At 42.9% G+C, this 21,296-nt stretch overlaps 2 protein-coding genes across 2 annotated transcripts in view; one reads left to right on the top strand and one right to left on the bottom strand.

Annotated features, from left to right (window-relative positions):
- Positions 1 to 21,296, top strand: part of LOC131250748 (putative disease resistance protein RGA3) — a 53,905-nt gene that overhangs the window by 9,886 nt on the left and 22,723 nt on the right. The window lies entirely within an intron of this gene.
- LOC131250751 (putative pentatricopeptide repeat-containing protein At1g31840) lies at positions 17,579 to 19,199 on the bottom strand. Its single transcript, XM_058251041.1, has one exon. It carries the CDS (start codon positions 18,546 to 18,548, stop codon positions 17,952 to 17,954), a length of 597 nt encoding a protein of 198 aa, XP_058107024.1. The 5' UTR covers positions 18,549 to 19,199; the 3' UTR covers positions 17,579 to 17,951.

Raw genomic sequence — 21,296 nt, 5'->3', positions numbered from 1 at the left:
TAACTCAAACTAATTAAACTAATTAACTTGTGAAACCCACTGTCACTAAGTTAGATTTGATCTACTTGTTACTTTAACTGTCCAATAAATGTCTGCCAATTTGATTGTCAATAAAGAACTGTGCCTAATTTTTTTTTTTTATGTTATCATGCATATAAGCTACAAAAGATAATCTGGACAGTTTGATTTGATCTACTTGTATGCCACATTTGCAAATTTGAAGTAATTTCTAAATGGCCGTGTATCATCCATCACACCTCTTAGAGTAACAAAGTTTTTCTCCTGAGTCATTTGGTACACAGGTTGTCTATGGCACTTGATATGGAGGCACTTAGAAATTCACATGGCATGCCACCTTCTTAAAGACATCCACTACCATCCCACTTTTATTTCCGAAACACTAATTATTCCTCTTGTTCCAAAGAGAGACCGAATTACAACCAACAAAACTAACCTCCACACCACTCTTTCTATTTTCCCCAACCCCTTCCTCATGCCAAGCAAGGTAGGGGCCGTTAATGGATCCCTACATCACCCATGACCTTTTAAAGAAGGCAGGAAATCTCTCTGACAACTTCTGAGCAAACATGCAATGGATGTACAAATGTACTTGTAACTCTGTGTCTGAGAATCACCATTGACCTTTTTTGTAGATTGTCAATTGTAAGCACCATATTCTTTCCCACTAGCTAAGTTGTCATGCCCTAAACTCGAAAACCGGGCTCACAAAATTTTCGATTGTCGAATCCGACACCGACAGCCTCCGTAGTACCCCATTCTTGGCTCCTGGCACTCATATACCAGGTTCTAATCCTAGGATCCTACAAGGAGGATTTTCAACGTACGTTTGTCTCGTAATAAGCAAAATCAAAGGCATAACCTACGAACAATAACCAGAACACCATCACAAAATCCACTATGATAAAAAACTTTAAAGTACAATGCATATAAAGGGAAATACAATAACAATATCGGAACTCCAAAAGCTCGGCTGCACGCTCTTGCTCCTGCTCAGCTACGGTCTGGCGTCACTTGCACACATTAATCGTGCATAAGCTTATAGAAAGCTTAGAGGGTGGTGAGAGTGTGTGCGCAATATAAGGGTGCTTAAAATACAATATCAGAATAATGCGGAATATACTAGTAAGTCCATGAATGCAATTAGCCGTACGAAGGCTATGCGATGCAAGGCATAAATGCTATCGGCCACCAAGGTCATGCGATGCAAGGCATGAATGTTATCGGCCACCAAGGCCATATGATGCAAGGCATGAATGCTATCTGCCACCTAGGCAATGCGATACAAGGCCTACATAGCCAATGTCATGTGCAAGATGCAAATTAAGTATACTAGTCCTCCTCGGGGACCACATATTAGTACAACTCATCTCTGGAATATCACAGGGGTCTAGTACACTCCACATTGGCTGCTGCCTCCCTAACCGCGCAACCAAGTGAGTGAAAGAGACCTCACTACCCGCCTACCAATATCGGCCCGACTCGTCAGTAGCGGACCCACTTGCGAGCTGGTCAGACTCAGCCTATCTTAAAGCATCCTCACTCGGGCAGATAAGGCCACACCCCCTCTCAACCGACCACGACACAGTGGGAGATGCAGTCTACTAGTATACAACCCTCATGCACTCATTAATTCATTCAGTCTAGACGTTGGAGTCATCCTCTGATACCATCGAGTTTAGAGACTTTCACCCAGGGACATCTATAGCGCCCCATGTATAGAAAATAATCTCTGGTGTCCAATCCTGCCTTCTACGATATACTTGTGAGGCTATGACCCTGATGTCACTAGGGCGTACAACAATCACAACATACAATGCAAGATGCATGAGTCACACAGTCTAATCATGCATTAACCCTGCACATATCGTGAGCTCATATGGGACGACTCCGCCTATCAGGGAGTCTCATAAATAACCTGCCCTATTGCATATGCAATGGTCAATCACAACTCATAACAAACATGCAGATGATGCGTATGGGCATGTATTATAAAGCTATGCTATCACATACTTATAATCGGTATCGATAACTAGCATCGATAATCGGCCTCGATAATCAGCCTATATGTAAGGCGGGGTCCATAGATGAATAGCCAATCTAAATCATAACATAATGATTGGCCCTCGGCCATGGATATATCAAATCCGGTAGCACAGAGCCATCCGTCTACGACGATGATGGACCATGTAACATCAATGGAGCTCAATGATTTGGGTTAACCCACTTAGAGAATGATGAGAATGGGCCTAACAAGGCCTAAGGGAAGGTCATAATGTGGACATTTAACCATCATTGTCCATCAATGTGGACATTTAACCAACATTACTTCCAAGGAGTGGCCCGCATAGAGCCTTACATATAGTGGGCCCATGACCTCACATAAAGGGCCTAATACACATCCCATTGGACTGTACACAAAGGCCTCATACACAACATAATGGGCCTCACATAAAAGGCTTAATGTACACCACGATGGGCCTGACTCATGGGCTACATATGCATCACATTGGGCCTCACTCATGGGCCTCACATACATCACTTTGAGCCTCATACATCACATCAGACCTCATCATATGGGCCACAAATATATCATATTGGGCCACAAACAAGGGCCTTATACACATCCCATTAGGCCTCACTCATGGGCCTTACCAAAGGGATACAAATACATTTTATTGGGCCACACACAAGGGCCCATGGGTTAGGCACAAGGGATGGGTAGTGAGTGCATCACATACATCATAGTGGGCTTAATGGAGTAGCCTATATAGTTCAGAAAATGAATGGACAGTGGGCCTACAATACACACATCTAGGTGGGCCTCTTGCACCACAAAATGGGTCTAATGGGCAACCCCATAACCCAGGAAAAATGGATGGGCAGCCTAGACATACAATAAGGTGGGTCCTGCACAAACAGCAAGTGGGTCCATGTGAGTAACCCACCACAGTTTGAATCAAACTGATATTTACATTTTTCCTTCATCCAGGCCTGTCCAAACGGACAGGCGACATGGATACATCATACATCGTGGTGGGCCGCACAAGTGGACGGCATAGATATACAATACATACATCACAAGGCAATCCACCGTCCAACAGACTGAACCATGCGGATACAAAAAATAAATCACAGTGGGCCCCACGTCCTTGCTGGACGGCTTGGATATACAACACATTCATAAGGTGGGCCCCACATAACACACCGTCCACCGATCGAAGGTGTGGAGAAATACATACATCACGGTGCGCCCCACACAGCACACTATCCAGATGAACGGTGTGAATACAAATACATATATCAGAGTGGGTCCCACCTGCCCACACGTGTCACACGTCTGGGTGGGTCCCACGTCCAAAATGGTTGGACGATGTGTATAAAACACATACATTACAGTGGTCCCACCGTCCTGGGCAAATGGACGGTGTGGACACCACGATGGGCCTGACTCATGGGCTACATATGCATCACATTGGGCCTCACTCATGGGCCTCACATACATCACTTTGAGCCTCATACATCACATCAGACCTCATCATATGGGCCACAAATATATCATATTGGGCCACAAACAAGGGCCTTATACACATCCCATTAGGCCTCACTCATGGGCCTTACCAAAGGGATACAAATACATTTTATTGGGCCACACACAAGGGCCCATGGGTTAGGCACAAGGGATGGGTAGTGAGTGCATCACATACATCATAGTGGGCTTAATGGAGTAGCCTATATAGTTCAGAAAATGAATGGACAGTGGGCCTACAATACACACATCTAGGTGGGCCTCTTGCACCACAAAATGGGTCTAATGGGCAACCCCATAACCCAGGAAAAATGGATGGGCAGCCTAGACATACAATAAGGTGGGTCCTGCACAAACAGCAAGTGGGTCCATGTGAGTAACCCACCACAGTTTGAATCAAACTGATATTTACATTTTTCCTTCATCCAGGCCTGTCCAAACGGACAGGCGACATGGATACATCATACATCGTGGTGGGCCGCACAAGTGGACGGCATAGATATACAATACATACATCACAAGGCAATCCACCGTCCAACAGACTGAACCATGCGGATACAAAAAATAAATCACAGTGGGCCCCACGTCCTTGCTGGACGGCTTGGATATACAACACATTCATAAGGTGGGCCCCACATAACACACCGTCCACCGATCGAAGGTGTGGAGAAATACATACATCACGGTGCGCCCCACACAGCACACTATCCAGATGAACGGTGTGAATACAAATACATATATCAGAGTGGGTCCCACCTGCCCACACGTGTCACACGTCTGGGTGGGTCCCACGTCCAAAATGGTTGGACGATGTGTATAAAACACATACATTACAGTGGTCCCACCGTCCTGGGCAAATGGACGGTGTGGATATAGAATAAACACATCAAGGTGGGTCCCACCCCCACAAGAGCCACACGTGGGGTGGGCCCACGAGCTGCCTGAGGGATGGACGGGTGGAGTATATAACATATACCTCGTGGTGGGACCTCAGAACTTACTGATGTCAAGAGCAGCTTCAGCTGCTAGGACCCACCATCCTGCTTGGTTGGACGGTGTGGATCATCTTAACACCAAGGTGGGCCACACGTGTGGCCCACAGTTCTGGATAAAGTTGATATCTATGTTGTCTCTTCGCCCAGGTCTACTGGACGGTACTAGCAGTGCTGGACGTCAGCAAGGTGGGCCCCACGGATGGCCGGTATAGATAAAACATATACATCATGCAATGGGTCCATGTGGGTGGGCCATACATCCAGAAAATCAGGCTGATCCTATGTGATTTCCTTCATCCAGATCGGCCCGAAAATGGGCAGCAAGGTGTCCCAAAAATCTAGATGTGTAGTCATCCCAAGTTGGACAGCAACATACATCATCAAGTGGGCCATCATACAAGGGTCAAAAGAGGAAGAGAGAGAGAGAGAGAGAGAGAGAGAGAGAGAGAGAGAGAGAGAGAGAGAGAGAGAGACAGAGAGATGCGTGATGGAGGGACCCGGCCACTATGGGCCCCTCTATGATCTACAACATACATCAAGATGGGCCCCATGCATTGCATGACCCTACATAAAAGAATCTAAGTGAAGATGCCATCCTCACCACAAATCAAACGTCTAGATGACCCATCAATAGCATATATTCAATAAAAACATCATGATAGGGTCCATGGAGAATGACCTCATCATGGATCATGCATGCATCAAGGATGGGTCATCGGCCACATCCAAAGAGTCAGATAGGATCTCTACCATTGATTGGTTGGTCCTAATTGATCCTATACAATGAAAACTAAAGATCAATGAAAGAAAGGAAAGATCTAATCCTAATCAAGCATCCACCTTCAAATCTTCTTGCCATTCTTCCACCAATGGTTTCCAATGCTCCAAGGAGTGAAATTTAATGGTTGAGATGAAGTTTTGATAGTTGGATGTGGGGGATTAGAGAGAAAGAGTTGTTGGATTTTTTGGGAATCCATGGCTCTTGCTAGAGAGAAATGAAGAAGAAAGAGGGAGGAAGAGAGAGACATATAAGAGGGAAAGAGAGGAATGATTGCCTAGCTCTCTTAGCTAGGCAATGATGAAAGGTGTAAGACATGGGGAAGAAAAAAGAATAATGGGCTAGGGGGTAAGATGGCTAGGGTAGGTACGTGTAGGTTAGGGTGAGGTCATCCTCATAATGGCCTAGGGAAATGTGCCATGTGGGATAGGTGGGTCCCGCAACGCATGGTCCACGGCCATGATCATACACGGCTCATATCTCATGATGTAGACGTCGGATCGGCACACAAGACACGGCGTCAGAATCGCGGCGACGGTGCGATCGCAATGGCGCAGGTATCAGGTTGAGTCGACTTGGATTTATAGGATGAAACTCAGGGTCGCGCGCAAATAAAATGAATAAGTCGCAGGTTGTCAGAATTCGACTGGGATGACCGCGGGATCCTACAGAATGGAATGGTCACTAGGACATGGGCTTGAAATAAACAAAAGCGGTAACCTTGGGAGGAGGCTCATGAAACCAAACATGGGACATATGACTACTACTCTCAGCCAAAGGGGGGTTGCTATACTGTTTTCTTTCTTTTCTTTTCTTTTCTTTTTCATTTCTGTTTTATTTATAATAAATAATTTTAAAAAATCTTTTTATGGATTTAGTTTTAATAATATGTCAATCAAAAGATGTTTATCAGATGTTGTTTGCCTTTTTATTTCTTCCACATTCACACAACTGATCCAGTGTTGTGGGTGAGACCCTGACCTCGGGGCCCACCTTAATCTATATAATGTATATCTATGCTGTCCATCTGTTTTGCAAGATCATTTTATGGCATGGGCCTAAAGATGAAGCATATACAAATTTCAGGCAGATCACACCACAAGAAACAGTGGTGGAAGACCACTATAAACTTTTTTCGTGGGCCACAAAAGTTTTGGAACAACCTTATCAAAACAGGTTGGATGGCAACTGGACTTTAGGAAGTTGTTAATGGTGGGCGTTCAATGACCACTACTTCTTGTAGTGTAGTCCATTTGAGATTCGTAGCTGCTTCATTTTCGAGTCCATGCCATAAAATGATTTGGATAGAAAAATGGATGGACAGGAATAGATATATAAGCTATACATAGACATGAGCCCCACGGTCAGTTTCTCTTATCCATCCATTTATTTTGTACACATACAACAGCTTGGTTTAAGAGATCATATACAGATGCAGGGATCAGCTGGTGAGGTGGTTACATATTCTTCACAAGGTGATGTATTCCGGCCCATTTTATAATCAGGCCTGAACTTTTTGATTGAGCCTGGACCGTAACTACAAATCAGCCTTATTGCAGTAGAATACACTCTAGACAAGGTGGACGGCTGGGTCTGAAATTTACTAGGTTTTTTGTTTTTTTTTAAGAAGGCAGAGTTTCCATAAGAAAGGCATGCAATGAGCCTGTGCTCTGCCCCCAGCTGCCTCTGTTTCAGCCCCTCCAGCAGCTGTCCCTGCCCTGTGTTGATCTGTGGTTTGCTGCTGCAAGTTGCTGCTCTCCCCTGCTCTGTTTTGAGCTCTGGATTGCTGCTGCAAGTTGCTGCTCTCCACTGCTATGTCGCTCCTTTCTGCATCTTCAGTGCTCGTCGCTTTTATGGGATGCTCGTCCCGGCACTGTTTTTTCATTTAGGTGGCTGTTGTATATCTCAATAATAGGAGTTTAGCAATCATAGGTGAGGCCCCGATCCTTTTTGGTGGGGCCACACGAATGGCTGTAAATCCCCTGTTTTCTTAATATACTTCTGGTGGCATGCTACCGCCCTGAAAAAATAAATAATAATAATAATAATAATAATAATAATAAGAAATGTACCCTGCCGTCAATTTCTATTATCCATTCATTTTTTGCTTATTGCAGTAAAATACATCAAATAGACAATAGTTAAGCCATTTTTTGGATGTGCATCTCCTTAAATGAGCGATAGTTATATAATAATAGGAAATAAAATGTAGCACTTTCACTTATTAGACGAGCCATGTACATGCTTTAGATTCTTATGTGTTCACTGTAACGATGACTTAGGTTCATGAAACTAATATTAATTGATTGGTTTTAAATTGTCTCATTAAGCCTATGATTTACATATATGTGGTTTGGAATTTTTAGAAGTCCAAACATGAACAGTTCAATATCCATAGATGCATATGCACCGTGTGTACATGAATCCAATAATATTTCAGTTTTTGGATGGGTGTGCTTTTAAACATTATTTTAATCTTTGATTTTGATCGTGTATCCAACTTGATGGTGTGTCCAAATAGTTGGCTGTCAAGCTTTCAGGCCTAACTTATCTCAAGCCGAAGTTGGATTTCAACATTAGGCCCAACAGTCAGGCTTTTGTTTAAATTTCAATCCCTGACCAACAGGTGTATCACCCCGTTTTAGATCCGGAACAAAAAAATAGCCATGTCTATGTTTCAAGTGGACCACGTGATTAGAAACAATGTACAATGCAATACTCACCCTCCAAACTGTTTCTCTTCTTGTGGCCCACTGAATAACTTATAGGCATAATGTTTAGCACCCCGTGCTTAGTTTTAGTGTTGTATCTAATGGTTAGGAGTGGATTTTATATAATCATCACAATGGGCCCTATAAATATCAAGGGTGGATGTCTCTCTCCCACCTTTTCTCTTGATGTAGCCCACATGAATCATGGGTCGAACTGATTTCTGTCCATGGGCCTATTAAAAGAGTACACATCCAATAGTCAGAGTGGATCTGACATACACATGAGGGTGGGCCCCTTAAAAATAAGGAATCAGATTGTGTCCTGGCCCCACTTGGACCAAATCAGTCCAGAGAGGGGTTTTATCAACGTCATTCATCCCTTTGTCCATATCATTTTAGGTTATGAGCTCAAAAAGTGTATCAAATAGGGGAGATTGAGTAACCACCATTAAAAAATTATTGGGGCCCATGGAAGTTTTGGATCAAGTTGAAATTTGTCTTCCTTTCATCCACATCTATGTGACCTTATGAACAGGTTGTCAAATAAACAATACGGTAGCCTTTGGAAGGTTTCAACAGTGATCATCATTAGCACGGCCGCTTCCTGTGGCGTGGCCCACTTGATTCTTGGATCTGCCTCGTTTTTGGGCTCATATATTAAAATAGTTTGAACAAATGGATGAACGGTGTGAAGAAAACCCATACGGCATGTCAGGCCCCAAAGAGCCCCTGCCTGGGCCAATTTCTATTCAGACAGGGACAACGTGCAATCAGACTTTTGGGAACCCAGTTGGTTTTGATGTTAGATCCATCCCGACCATCATGCCTATGGCATCAAACATCAACCATACATGTGTTTTAATTAGATCACACAATTGGAAATAGTATACCTGGCATGCTCACCCTCTAAATTGTTTTCCTTCATGTGACCCACTTGATTAACCAACGGGCCTGATGTTTGGACCCCAAGCTTAAGTGTCTAATGGTTGGAGTGGATTTTACGTAATCATCATGGTGGGCTATGTAAATATCAAGCGTATCCCTCACACATTTTCCCTTTATATGGCCCACTTGAATCAAGTGTCATTCTAATTTTTTTCACCTTTTTTCCTGAGATAATTACACATCTAATGGCCAGGGTAGATTTCAGATAAATATCCCCATGTGCTTCATAAAAAAAACAAGAGTGTGCATTCCAGTAAACAAGGTAAGGGTCAAGAGGATTCTTTTTTACTCGGGCAGGCTAGGCTTACACCGCCCCGTATTTCCAAGCTAGGCTTGGGTTGGACTATTTTGGCCTATCACTAGTCTAGAACAGGTATGGGTAGGGGTGTCAACAGGTCGGGTTAGTGCTAGGCCAAGTGTTGTCCAAGCTCGGCCCAAATTGTACAGTCTAAGCTCAAACCAAGCCCAAGTCCAAGCCCAGATGGGCCAAAATAGTCCAGCTTGAGCTCAGCCTGAAACGTTTAGACAAGAATGTTTATACAGAGCCCGACCCAGGCCTGAGCCCGAATGAAATTTTATAAATATAATCTTGGTGGGCCCCAAATATACCTCTGACACATTTCCTTTTGACATCTAATACACGCATTTAGCAACAGGGCATCCTCATATCAGCTCATGGACTATTTTGTATAATTTCTCAGCTGGAGGAGGCTCACAAGTTCACTCAGCTAAATTGTCCGAATCTGTAAACGACTCGTCCAAGTCGGGCTGAGTCGGTATGTGTCAGCCCCATGGCATGAGATTTGTGGTCCCAAACCAGATCAGCCTGGAGTCCAAGTCGACTCAACTCGTCTGAGTCGCATCATGGTTCCAACACATTCCACCAGAGACAATTATACTGACCAAACAGGATTATGTAATGTAGCTGAATGCAGACTAAGACCAAACTCAGGCAGCCCAAAGCAGACCCAAACCACACACAACAGACTGCGCCCTGATGATTCAGGCCAATCGTGATACCACAAACAAGCTTGCAGAAATTTCTATTTTAAAGGCCTACAAAATAGGAAGGTTAGTTTCTAAACAAAAATTCTACAAGTAGAAAATTTCTAAAAGTGAATTAGGAAATAGAGTTAGATTCTAAAAGAGTTAAAATTAGAAAATAAAAAAACAAAAGAGGAAAGTTTCCAAAAATAAACTACTTCCTAAAAATAGAAAAATACTAGAATTAAAAATTTTCAAAATTTAAACCCTAATTCTAAAAAGTAGAAAAAGTAGAGAGATTAGGGAAGAATTACCAATTGAGAAACTTATGTCAGGATCCTATAAAACAGGAAAACAAGTTAGTTCAAAAAGTCTACAACTAAAGCTAGTCAAATTCTAATCTTAAATTAATTCTAAACCTAATTAATTTCAGAAAATCGCAACCTTCAGTCCCCGGCAACGGCGCCAAAAACTTGTTCACTCCCCAAGTATAGGGTTGTGATGTAGTAATAAACTCAGTAAGACCGAGGTCGAATCCACAGGGACTGATACCTGTACGTTATCTGAAACCAAGTAGAACTAGAACTAGACTAAGATGTGATCTAAATCAAATAGAATTTAAGAAATAATTGTGGAATAATTATCTAAAACTTTAAGGAATTCAGAGGAAGGAAACTAGGGATTCAGAGGATCCACTTGTAGAGATCAAGGAGATCTTATGCCTGCATCAAGGATTATGGAATTCAAACTGAACTTACTTGATTTGGTTTTCAAGAGATGAAAGGTATATGAATTAGAATGGATTCCATCACCAAACCATGCCCAGGAGACAAAGTAAACAACAAAATTAAACTAATTACCAACCAACCAACAATGTATGAAGATCAGGAAGGGTACTGTCATCCTACCATGCCCATGGAACAATGATGAACAACAGGGCTTCCTGACTTCATAAACATAAAAAAAGGTGAAAGAAATACTCAAAGCCATTGCAAACCCATTGTAATTTCAGTCACAACAGACCATTAAAGACTAAGAAAAATATTCCTTTAATAATCAACTAAAATCAAATCCAGTTTATGAATTTTAAATTAAAGGCACAAAATATCATCTCCCATCTCGCTACAGGCTTCACCTCTTAGCCCTAGCTAAGAGGTTTAGCCGACCATGATTAGGCTAAAATCCTTAGGATTCATAAGGAAAGACAGGAATAACAGCCAAGAACAAATAAGAAAAAGAAAATAAGGAAAAACTTCCCTTTCCTCTTCCTGTCTTCTCGTTTACACCAAGCCAGGCTCCCCAGCAAACAAAAGAACTCCCCCAGGTCCAGCCCTGGTGCTCACATCCCTCCAAAAACTCCTACCAAATTTCACGTTCTAGCCCCACGTGCCAGCAGCCAACCTCTCTGCTCCCTGTCTTCTCCGTTTCCCGTTCTCTTCTCCCCCCCCAAACTGTTCGCCCCTCTGCAGCAGCAAAGCCTCCCCTTTTTAAAGATGAACGGCCTCCCCCGAGAGCTGCTGTGGAGTCCCAAAAGGAATAGGTTGCGGAAACCGTTTTTACGCAGCCAGCTATTCAAACCGCGTTCGTATGCGCAGTGAAAACGCAAAACATCTTGCGTTTGGATCGAGATTTTGGACGACTGATCGTCCAAAATCAGAATCGGACTTCTTGGAGGTGGTCACGGCTCCCTGTTGATGAGAATGAACGATTTGGATTGCTGATCCGATCACTGTCTTGATCAAGGAACGGCCTGGAAGTCCCGGTTGCACGTAACAGAGCTTGCGCAGGCCGAACGCTGTACTGATGGCGGGGCCCACTTCACTGCTTGTTCCATGAATCCACGTCGTCCATTAGAATCACAAGAAAAAATCAGTCAGAGATGGATGATTTTGGATCGAGTTAGGCGTGGCCCATTGAATTTTAACTCAGCCGTCCATCCTGCATTTAAACAGAGACCTATGCATATATACGTGCATGGGTTTGGAGAAACTCCTTTTGTACGGTCGGTTCGATCTTCTGGAGTGACTGGACGGTCTGGATTGACCGTGTGATCGAAGGTAGTGGCCCACTAGATGTCAGCCGCAACTCTCTGTTCGCGTTCGCAGCGGTAGAAAAATCGGAATTCGGATTCCTGTGTTGCCATGCACGTCTTAGTGCAAAAAGTGTACTATGTACACTTTATGATGATTATGAGAAATCCACACCATCCCTCTTGTTCCCCATTTCATTTGAGCCGTGGGGGCCGAAGTTAAAGAGTATCCGAACAGCGGGTGGGCCCCAAATTAGGGTTTTATGGACTGATCTATTAGTTCAGCCACTTTCACGAGGATCCAATGGCTGAAATTTGACGTGTACGGTTAGTTTTTGGTCCTCGAGCCATGTATAAAGTTTCGAGCCAAACAGATGATGGAAACCCAGTGATCTTGCATTCTGGCTGACTTTCAGGCCGCTTGAGCTTCAGTTTCTCAATTTTCGCGGATCCCTGGCATGTAATTCTGCTGATCTTGGTCCCCTGGAGTCCGTCCCTTGCTTTGGTGCATTCTGAACGTTAAATCCGTACTTTTAGCATCCCGATCCAGTCTCAGCTCGCAATTCCACCTTGCAACACAAACATGATTAAAATGGGCTATTCAACGGTACCATGTTTATAAATCCAGGCAATAACTGGGTCTGATATGCAATATTCGACCCTCAACACTGCGTGCTTCCCTTGCCCATTTCATTAGCCACTTTTGGCGGACTTTATGGAATCGATTCGATACACGACTTCAATTCAGCAGTGCTTACCACCCACAGACTGATGGGCAGACCGAAGTTGTGAATCGCATGTTGGGAAACCTCCTTCGCTGTATTTCAAGAGAAAAACCAAAGCAGTGAGATTTGGTCTTGTCTCAAGCAGAGTTTGCATTCAACAACATGGTGAACTGCTCGACAGGGAGATCACCGTTCTAGATTCTCTACGGACGAGTGCCTCGCCACACACTTGACTTGGTCCCTCTGCCCAAGCACCCAAGCACGAGGATTGCAGCAGAACATATGGCAGACAAGATCATGGGCATCCATTCAGAAGTGCAGACTAAGCTACATGCCTCGAACGAGAAGTATAAGGAACAAGCGGACAAGCATCGGCGACATAAAGTGTTCGAGGTGGGCGACCGCATTATGATTCATCTGCGCAAAGAGAGATTTTCGATCGGGACATACAACAAGTTAAAAAATAAGAAGATTGGACCGGTATCAATCATCCGAAAGATTAATGACAACGCTTATATTGTTGATCTTCTAGATGACATAGCAATCTCACAGACTTTCAATGTCGCGGACCTGACCAGTATCATGAACCAGAGCATGACGAGAACTTGAGGACGAGTTCTTTTGAAGTGGAGGAGACTGATGTAGAGCGGGTCGCGGACAGTTACATGGCCAAGATGGATTAGAAAAGGCCTAGTCGACGACAGAAGTGATTCAGACCATCGAACCTTAAATCGGGCGTATTTTGCAATCCGGAATGAGTTACCTGATGTAAAATATGTGATTTTGGGGTAGAACGAGCTACTGAAGCCCACCAACCCCTGGATCGACAGTCGTTTCCTTGTTTTAATTTCGTTTTTACTATAAATAGTAAGTTTTAGTTTGATTATAACTCTTCATCTGTCGGGCCTTAGGAGTTGCACCCAACGTGAAAAGAGCTTAGAATAATTAGGAGAACGGTTTGGTGAAGCCAAATAGGACACTTACTATTTTTGGCCGAAAACCTTGCGCACTAGTAGACATCACGACCGTCTATAAATAGTAAGTTTACTATTTATAGTAAGTCGCGGATTCTAGGAGTTTGAGTTGTAGTTTGATTCTGATTTTTTTCCCATTGCTTGGTACCCCTATTTAAAGGGTTGTGAACTCATTTTTATTGATCAATTAATCCATTTCGAATTTTATTAGAATTTATTTCTATTTTCTTGCTTTCTTTCCTCGTGGATTCGAGAAGTCTCTGTGAGGAGTCCAGAGAAGCTCCGTGGATTCGGAGTATTATCCTTGAGGAAGACGGTGATCGTCCTCATCACGTTCATCCCTGCGTCAGTGACCCATAACATCATGCTGTGAAAATGAGGCATCAAAGCAAGATATTCATTCAGCTCAATGGCCAACAAGGAACCTGCCTGCCAACTGCTCAAACTCAGTCTATAGACCTGAAGCAAACAGATAAAACCCAGAAATCCAGGCCAAAATCCAAAGAAAATAGCGGTGTGCATATGCTGACGATTGGATTAATTGGCTGGCAGGAACCCAATTGAATTATATGCCCCAGCCATCATCAGTTGCTCCTCCTTCTAATGGCAAATGAAAAACCCCCAGCAACTGACCGTCTCATTGCAGCCTGGGATGGAATGAAGGCACAGGCAGCTGACCACGTTCTTGCCAAACTAACTTTTAGATTATGGAATTTGACTACACTCCTTTCCCCATAGCTCTCACACAAAAACAAGAAAAAGCTCGCCGGTCCACCTTTCTCCCATCCCCGTTACATTGAAAGTTAGTAACCCATGTCTCATGGACTGATGAATGTAGCTTGATGCCCATGGGATATCATCAAGATTGGAAAAGTGGAACCAAAGGTGCTGAGATTTTTTGCAGCATAGGGTAGCTATAAGACCAGCCATGCTTCATAGGATGAGCATAGCTGAAATGAGGATGTTGAGATGGATGAGTAGCAAGATGAGGAAGTTAAGGGAACTCAGGAGTAGCACCAATAGGAAATATGATGAGGAAAAGTAGACTTGGATGGTTTGGCCATGTGCAACAGCTGCACTAGTTAGGAGTTTGCTCAAGTTAATGGCTCTAAAAAGGCAAGGAGAAGGCCAAACAAACATGTGTGGAGGTAGTAGAAAATACTTGAGGACCTATGGTTTAACTGAGGATATGGTCTATGATAGAGTGGAATGGCAAAACAAGGTAAGTTTAGCTGACCCCAATTAGTTGGTACAAGGCTTTGATGATGACAATGATCATGATCATGATGGGAAGATATGGGAGTCGGGGTTCCATGAAGGCCTTATAGAAGGGGGAAATCAAAGGCATGATAACCACTACCAACTGGGCCCAGGATTCAATTGGGGTTTTGTAATGAAAGAGGCACCATACGAAACAGTACTGATATTAATGAAGTGTTTCCAGAACCAGGTGGCCCACAGGCAGTATCAACCATCAAAAACCTCAAGATATTCGTTCCAAGCAGCTTTGAAAGAAAGCTTACTGTCCTTGACAACCTTCTGATAGAGTCAGTTTTCAGTTAGATGGAAGGGAGCTACAGGGTGGATTTTTTTTTTATTTTTTTAAAAGGCAATGAAGATTTTATAAAGAAGAAAGAGAAAAAAAACAAAACAGGAAAAAAAGGGGGGCTAAACTGCTGAGATAGCAGAGAGCCACTAGACCCCTAGAAAACAGAAATCAAAACCATACAGCCCTTTTACATTCACTGCCCAATCAATTATAAATCTTTTAGCCCTGGACCCGACAGCAGAAGCTGACAAAGAATAATCATTGAAACATCTATCATTCCTCTCTAGCCAAACAGACCACCAAATAGCTAAAAGAGCCATCCTCCGGATCATAGTTTTGAACTTGCCAAATTTGAGACTGTGCAATTCTGGGTAGTTGCTAGCATGTCACAGAGCAGATTGGGGACATTATCCGGGCAATTAATACCAAAGAAGGAAATATTCCAACTATTTGGGGCAGGGATGAGCTGGTCTACATGAGCACCTGGTTGAAGTTCATGTTGAAGGAACGTGCTTGTAACAGGAGCGTTCAAGCCAAGGATCATACCAGTGGAAAAATAATTTGTCATTACCAATGGACCATTTTGCACCAACTTAATAGAAACGAGCAAGAAAATGGAATTAGTTAAAGACAAATGAGCCATACTTCGAGAAACCTTTCTTCCCCACAAAGGCAAAGCTTTTGAGTATCTACTTCGGATATGATTTTCCCATGATAGCTCCCTGTCATCCCAAGTCCACGTCATTTTCATCAGGCAACCCATGTTGAGAATGTTTTCTTACGTGCAGACCGCCTTCCCACTTAGGAATGACAGATCATTCATCATTTGCCAAATTGGTGTTCATTTTAGTAACGATTGCACGTGACAGAAAGTCCCTTGTGCATTTTTCCATAGTTTTATGATACTCGATGGAATAGGAGGAAGCGTGACTGTGTGAATTTGAATGCTTGATAGGCCCTATTTCACAAGGACTACCTACAAAAGAGAGGAGCTTTCCTTTCTAGCCACTTAGCCTTTCCCACAAGATATCCAACAAAGATTGAAAGTAGTCTTTGTTAGGGGATCCAAACAAATAATAGATTACAAGATATGGATGAATCACAGTGGGGCCCACCTTTAAAATACGATGGATGAATGAGGTGACACTGGCCCCCTTTTTATTTCGAAAAGACTAGTCTATTGGATGCAGACACAGGACAGCAAGATGAGAGAGAGAGAGAGTGACACAACAGAGGAAGGAGGGGGAGGAGAAGAGGAACAATTGCGAAACTGAGGTACGATATCACCGATACATCCCAATATACAGTCGATGCATCCTGATATATTGATGACATCATCGATACAATGCAATATATTGTCGATACCAAAAAATTGGGTTACTTCCCAAGGGTTTCATATCGCCAAGGTGCAATACCAAAAATATCGGCTACTAATATCGATATTGCAAACATTGGATATCTATACCTCAGCTTGAACGGGAGTAGATATTTCTTGACCGTGGACCTCTCTTTGAACCATGGGCCATCTCTTATTCTCCCCTCGTTTCTCTTATTATTTTTCTTTCATTTGTTTTTCCTCTTTTGCCCTTGGTTACAAGGATATTTTATGTAATTCAGGACATCACATGACATAAATGAGTAGGGGGCAGTACATTCAACCATAGTTAAAGAGTTTTTTTCTCTCCCAATGGATTTTATTTTTTTCTTCTCTCTCTCTCTTTGACAGGGGCAAAAACATTCATTTCAAGGTTTAAAAACTAGAAACACATTTGGGCTCGATGAGGGTCCCAACCCCCTCTTCAAAGTGGGATCAATAATATGAGTACCTAATCAAATCCACATCATTGTTTTTTAGTTTTCAATAATACAGAATTACATATTGGGAAAAAAAGGTTATAAATAGTGTAGAGGTTGCCTGAACAGAATGCCAACCAAACAAATAAATTGAAAACACATTGCTTTTCAAGTACATGATATGTGAAAAGGCCCTAGGGTTAGAAGAAGGTTTTTTATGGGAACTACACTTGAATATGACCCATTCTAATCCTATTGGAGTACGCCACAAGAAGCGCAATTTGAAATTTCAGTAAGAAATTCCCAAATTCATCCCACTTTGTTCGTTTCCAGAAAAGCCGATAAGCCAACATTTTATAAGTTTGAAATTTCCAATCTGACCAGAACTATATTCCCATCTCCAAGATTCCATCACCCAAAAACCCCAAAAAAGATGTGTCTTTCCACATCTCACATAAAAACTTCAACACAGAAAACACCTACTAGTGAAGTCATTCATGAAATGTAAAGCTTCACTGAAGGTAAAATAATTTGAAATCAGAAGTCATATGCAATTGCACACTGTACTTGTATTCATCACAAGATATTATTTTCATGAACCATTTCATTACTGGTACAAGATTTACATTCAATTTAATGCAACAGACTGGTGGTGTTGCTTTACATCGACCATTTACGGTATGTGAAATTGGCATCTTCAAACTGTCATGCTTTACAACACTTTCCGTCGACTGTTGTTCTCTTTTTTTGAGTTGGGTTGTTGATGTTGAATTCTCTTGCTGCTTTTCTGGTGGCTCTCCAATAAAATTAATTATTTATCAAAAAAGAAATCAGCATCTTCCAAACGTCATGCTAGCGAACTAGATAAATCTGATAGGCTTAGAGAAATTATGGAACTGAAAAACTATCACTCATCTTGGCTACATTTCTTTTGAGGGGCATCTAAAAGCAAAAGTATCATATGCCTTTGAGAGATTACACCCTTTTAAGAGCCTTCCACTGGACTCTCCAACTATCCTTATCTGATCCTCTCTAAAAAGACATTCTGCAAGTGTATTATATACAAAACTATCAGGCGACACACCATCAACCAGCATCCTATTGTACAGCATCATGGCTTCGGCCAGTCTTCCGACCTTGCAATAGCCAGGAATCAAAATTCCATATGCTACAACATCTGGCAACAAACCCCAATCCATAGCACAATGAAAGGCCAATGATGCTTTCTCCATTTGACCTTCTTTGCAAAGTCCATCGATAAGAACACTGTAACTAACAATGTTCGGAAAGACCCTATTTCTAAGCATCTCCTCATGAAGTTCGATGGCATTTTGAAATTTAAGAGCCTTGAAGTAACCATCGATCAAAGAACTATATGTCACAACATTTAGTAGAGGACCCCTGTTGAGCATTGTACTGAAAACTAACACAGCATCATCCATTCTACCTTCTTTACAAAAAGTATCAATCAAAATAGTAAAAGTAATGCTATTTGGTTGGAGTCCTCGACCCATCATGTCTTGTTAAAATTGAACCGCCACACTCAATTTTTGCGCAGAGCAGTAGCCACTGATCATTGTGTTGTATTTCACAACATCAGGCTCCAAACCACATTCTAATGACCGGTGGAAAATCTCTGATACCTCTTCCATACAGCCATCCTTGAAAAGACCATTAATGAGGACATTATTAATTGCGATATCAGAAACAACACTGGTTTTGAGCATCAGCTCAAAAGCCCGTAATCCAGCCATTACATTCTTCTACTTACAGAACCCATTGATCAGAGTGCAGTATGTTACAACATCGGGTAAGAAGCCTCTCTTTAGCATCTGAAAGAAAATCATCAATGTTTCCTGCAATCTCCCTTCTTTGGCTATCGCCTTGATAAGCAAGGTGAAGGTGATTACATCTGGCATTACATCATCCACTCCCATTTGCCTATACATCTTCAGTGCGCCATTAAAACTTTTTATCCTACACCAACCATCTATCAATGTGTTATATATAATGATGTTAGGTTCTAAACCCCCTTTTACTGACTTCAAGATAAACCTAAGAACATCACTCATCCTTCCTTCCTTGCTAAGACCTTTTATAAGCACACTATAAACGACAACATCAGGTATACAACCTTTTCTCATCACATACTCGTACAAATCAAATGCATCCCTCAACTTTACCAAAATGCCAAACCCATCAATCAGAATACTATGTCAAAACAGTCGGCTCGAAACCCAGCTTTATAATCTTACAGAAAAGTCCACCTGCCTCACCAATTCGACCACTCCCACACAACCCATCAATGAGAATGCTGTAAGTAATGACATTTGGCAAAACCCCCTCTTTCATCATTCTCATATACAAATCAAAAGCCTTCTGTACATCTCCAATTCTTATATACCCATCAATAAGTGAACTGAAAATCACTACATCCGGCCTAATCCCGCAATCTAAAGCTGTTGAAAGAACACGATGTCCCTCCTCCACTCTACCTCCCTTACAGAAACCACTAACCAGAATACCATAAACAATCACATCGGGAGCAACACCCTTCTCCGACATAGTCTTATAAATTTCAAGCACCTCATCCAACCTACCCTCCTTACAATACGCATCAATCAAAGTGCCGTACGTTACAACATTTGGGTCCGGACCCAATTCTGCAACCGTGGAAAAGAAATCATGCGCAGTTCTTATCTGCTTCCCCTTACAAAGGCTACTAAGAATCTTATTACAATCGATGATGTGAGGTGCGAAGCCTCTCCCAACCAAAGCTCGATGAAAAGCGAAACCCTTTCGGAACTCACCCTACTCAAAAAAATGCATTGATCACGTCATTATACACAGAAGATCCTGTCCTTACCGACCCATCAGATAGTTCTCCATAAATCTCCAAAATCAGATCAATCCGTCCCGTATTAATCAAAGAATTCAACAATGCCGTTCCGGCATAAGACGAAACACAGATACCCAATCCGCGCATTCGCACGAAAGTCTCAACAGACCGATCGATCATGCCTGCCCGGCAATAACAGTCGACGAGGAAGCTATAGACTGTACTTGGATTAGAGCCATAGATGCGAAAACCATCAGAAAAGGCACCGAACATGTCAGAATTCCCGAACCGTTGGATCATCGGATCAACGACCCGGCATGCATGATCGAACATCCTCCAACGGAGCAATACATGGGTGACGCCGCAGAAAGATCGGACGGTGTGGGAGAATCCTAGGAAATGCTCGGACCACAGGAAAACAGTGATGATTGAACGCTTACCATTAAAAACTTCATAGGCCCCATTATAATGTTTATTTGCCATCCAACCTGTTGATAAGGTTACACAGACCTGGATAAAGGTAAAACAAAAATAACAGCTTGGTCCAAAACTTCCGTGGCTCGCTAGAAGTTTTTAACGGTAAGAATTTAATCCCTACTGTGTGGTCCACCTGATATTTGGATCTAGATTATTTTTCTGATGATGTCGTAACATGATCCGGAAAAATGAATGGGCCGCATAGATATACAATATATACATCAAGATGGGCCCCACAGTCAAGGACTCACCCACTAAGCTATTACCCCTGCCACGCCCAAACCGAGTACTTAAAAACAAGACTCTGGCGGTAGTTTACCACCATTTTCACTTCAGGCCGGATCCGGTATAGAGTAGAGCTGGGTTTTGATTCGAGTCGGACTAGTTAGGGCTGACTCGGCTCAGTCCGGTTTTGAAATTGGCCTGATCCGAACTCAATCCTACTCAATACCGAGTCCAGCATGCCTATCCAAGTTCAGCCTGGCTTAGACTGATCCGGATGGAGTCCGATCCGATCAGAAGTACCGAGTCGGGTCAAGTTGGCACGAGTCTGATTCAGAGATGAGGGAGGGAGGGAGTGGAGAGTGGAGAGTAGAGAGAGGAAGAGGAGGGTGATGGTGGTGGGTGGTTGTCGGGCTTGGAAGAGGAAGAGGAGGAGGTGGTTGCTGGGCTTGGAAGAGGAAGAGGAAGAGGAGGGGGATGAGGGAGGGAGTGGAGAGGAGAGAAAGAGGAGGAGGGTGATGGTGGTGGGTGGTTGCCGGGCTTGGAAGAGGAGGATAAAGGAGGGAGGGAGAGAGAGAGAGAGGTTTGGATCGGGTCAGGGTAGAGTTAGAGAGTCGGGTTTCGGATTGAGTCGAGTCTAACCGAATTGAGTTTCGGGTTGAGTCGAATCCAGTTAGTCGGTAACTCGAACTCGACTCGGTTTGAGTTCAGATTGGGCAAAGCTTAC

The sequence above is a fragment of the Magnolia sinica genome, chromosome 7, assembly GCF_029962835.1.
Source record: "Magnolia sinica isolate HGM2019 chromosome 7, MsV1, whole genome shotgun sequence".
NCBI lineage: Eukaryota > Viridiplantae > Streptophyta > Magnoliopsida > Magnoliales > Magnoliaceae > Magnolia > Magnolia sinica.
The sequence above is the reverse complement of the archived record's forward strand: the minus strand, read 5'-3'. Positions and strand labels throughout refer to the sequence as shown.

Bases quoted from the DNA above. Each gene is read 5' to 3' on its own strand.
- LOC131250751 (XM_058251041.1), bottom strand. From the start codon at position 18,548: ATGATGGGTCGAGGACTCCAACCAAATAGCATTACTTTTACTATTTTG.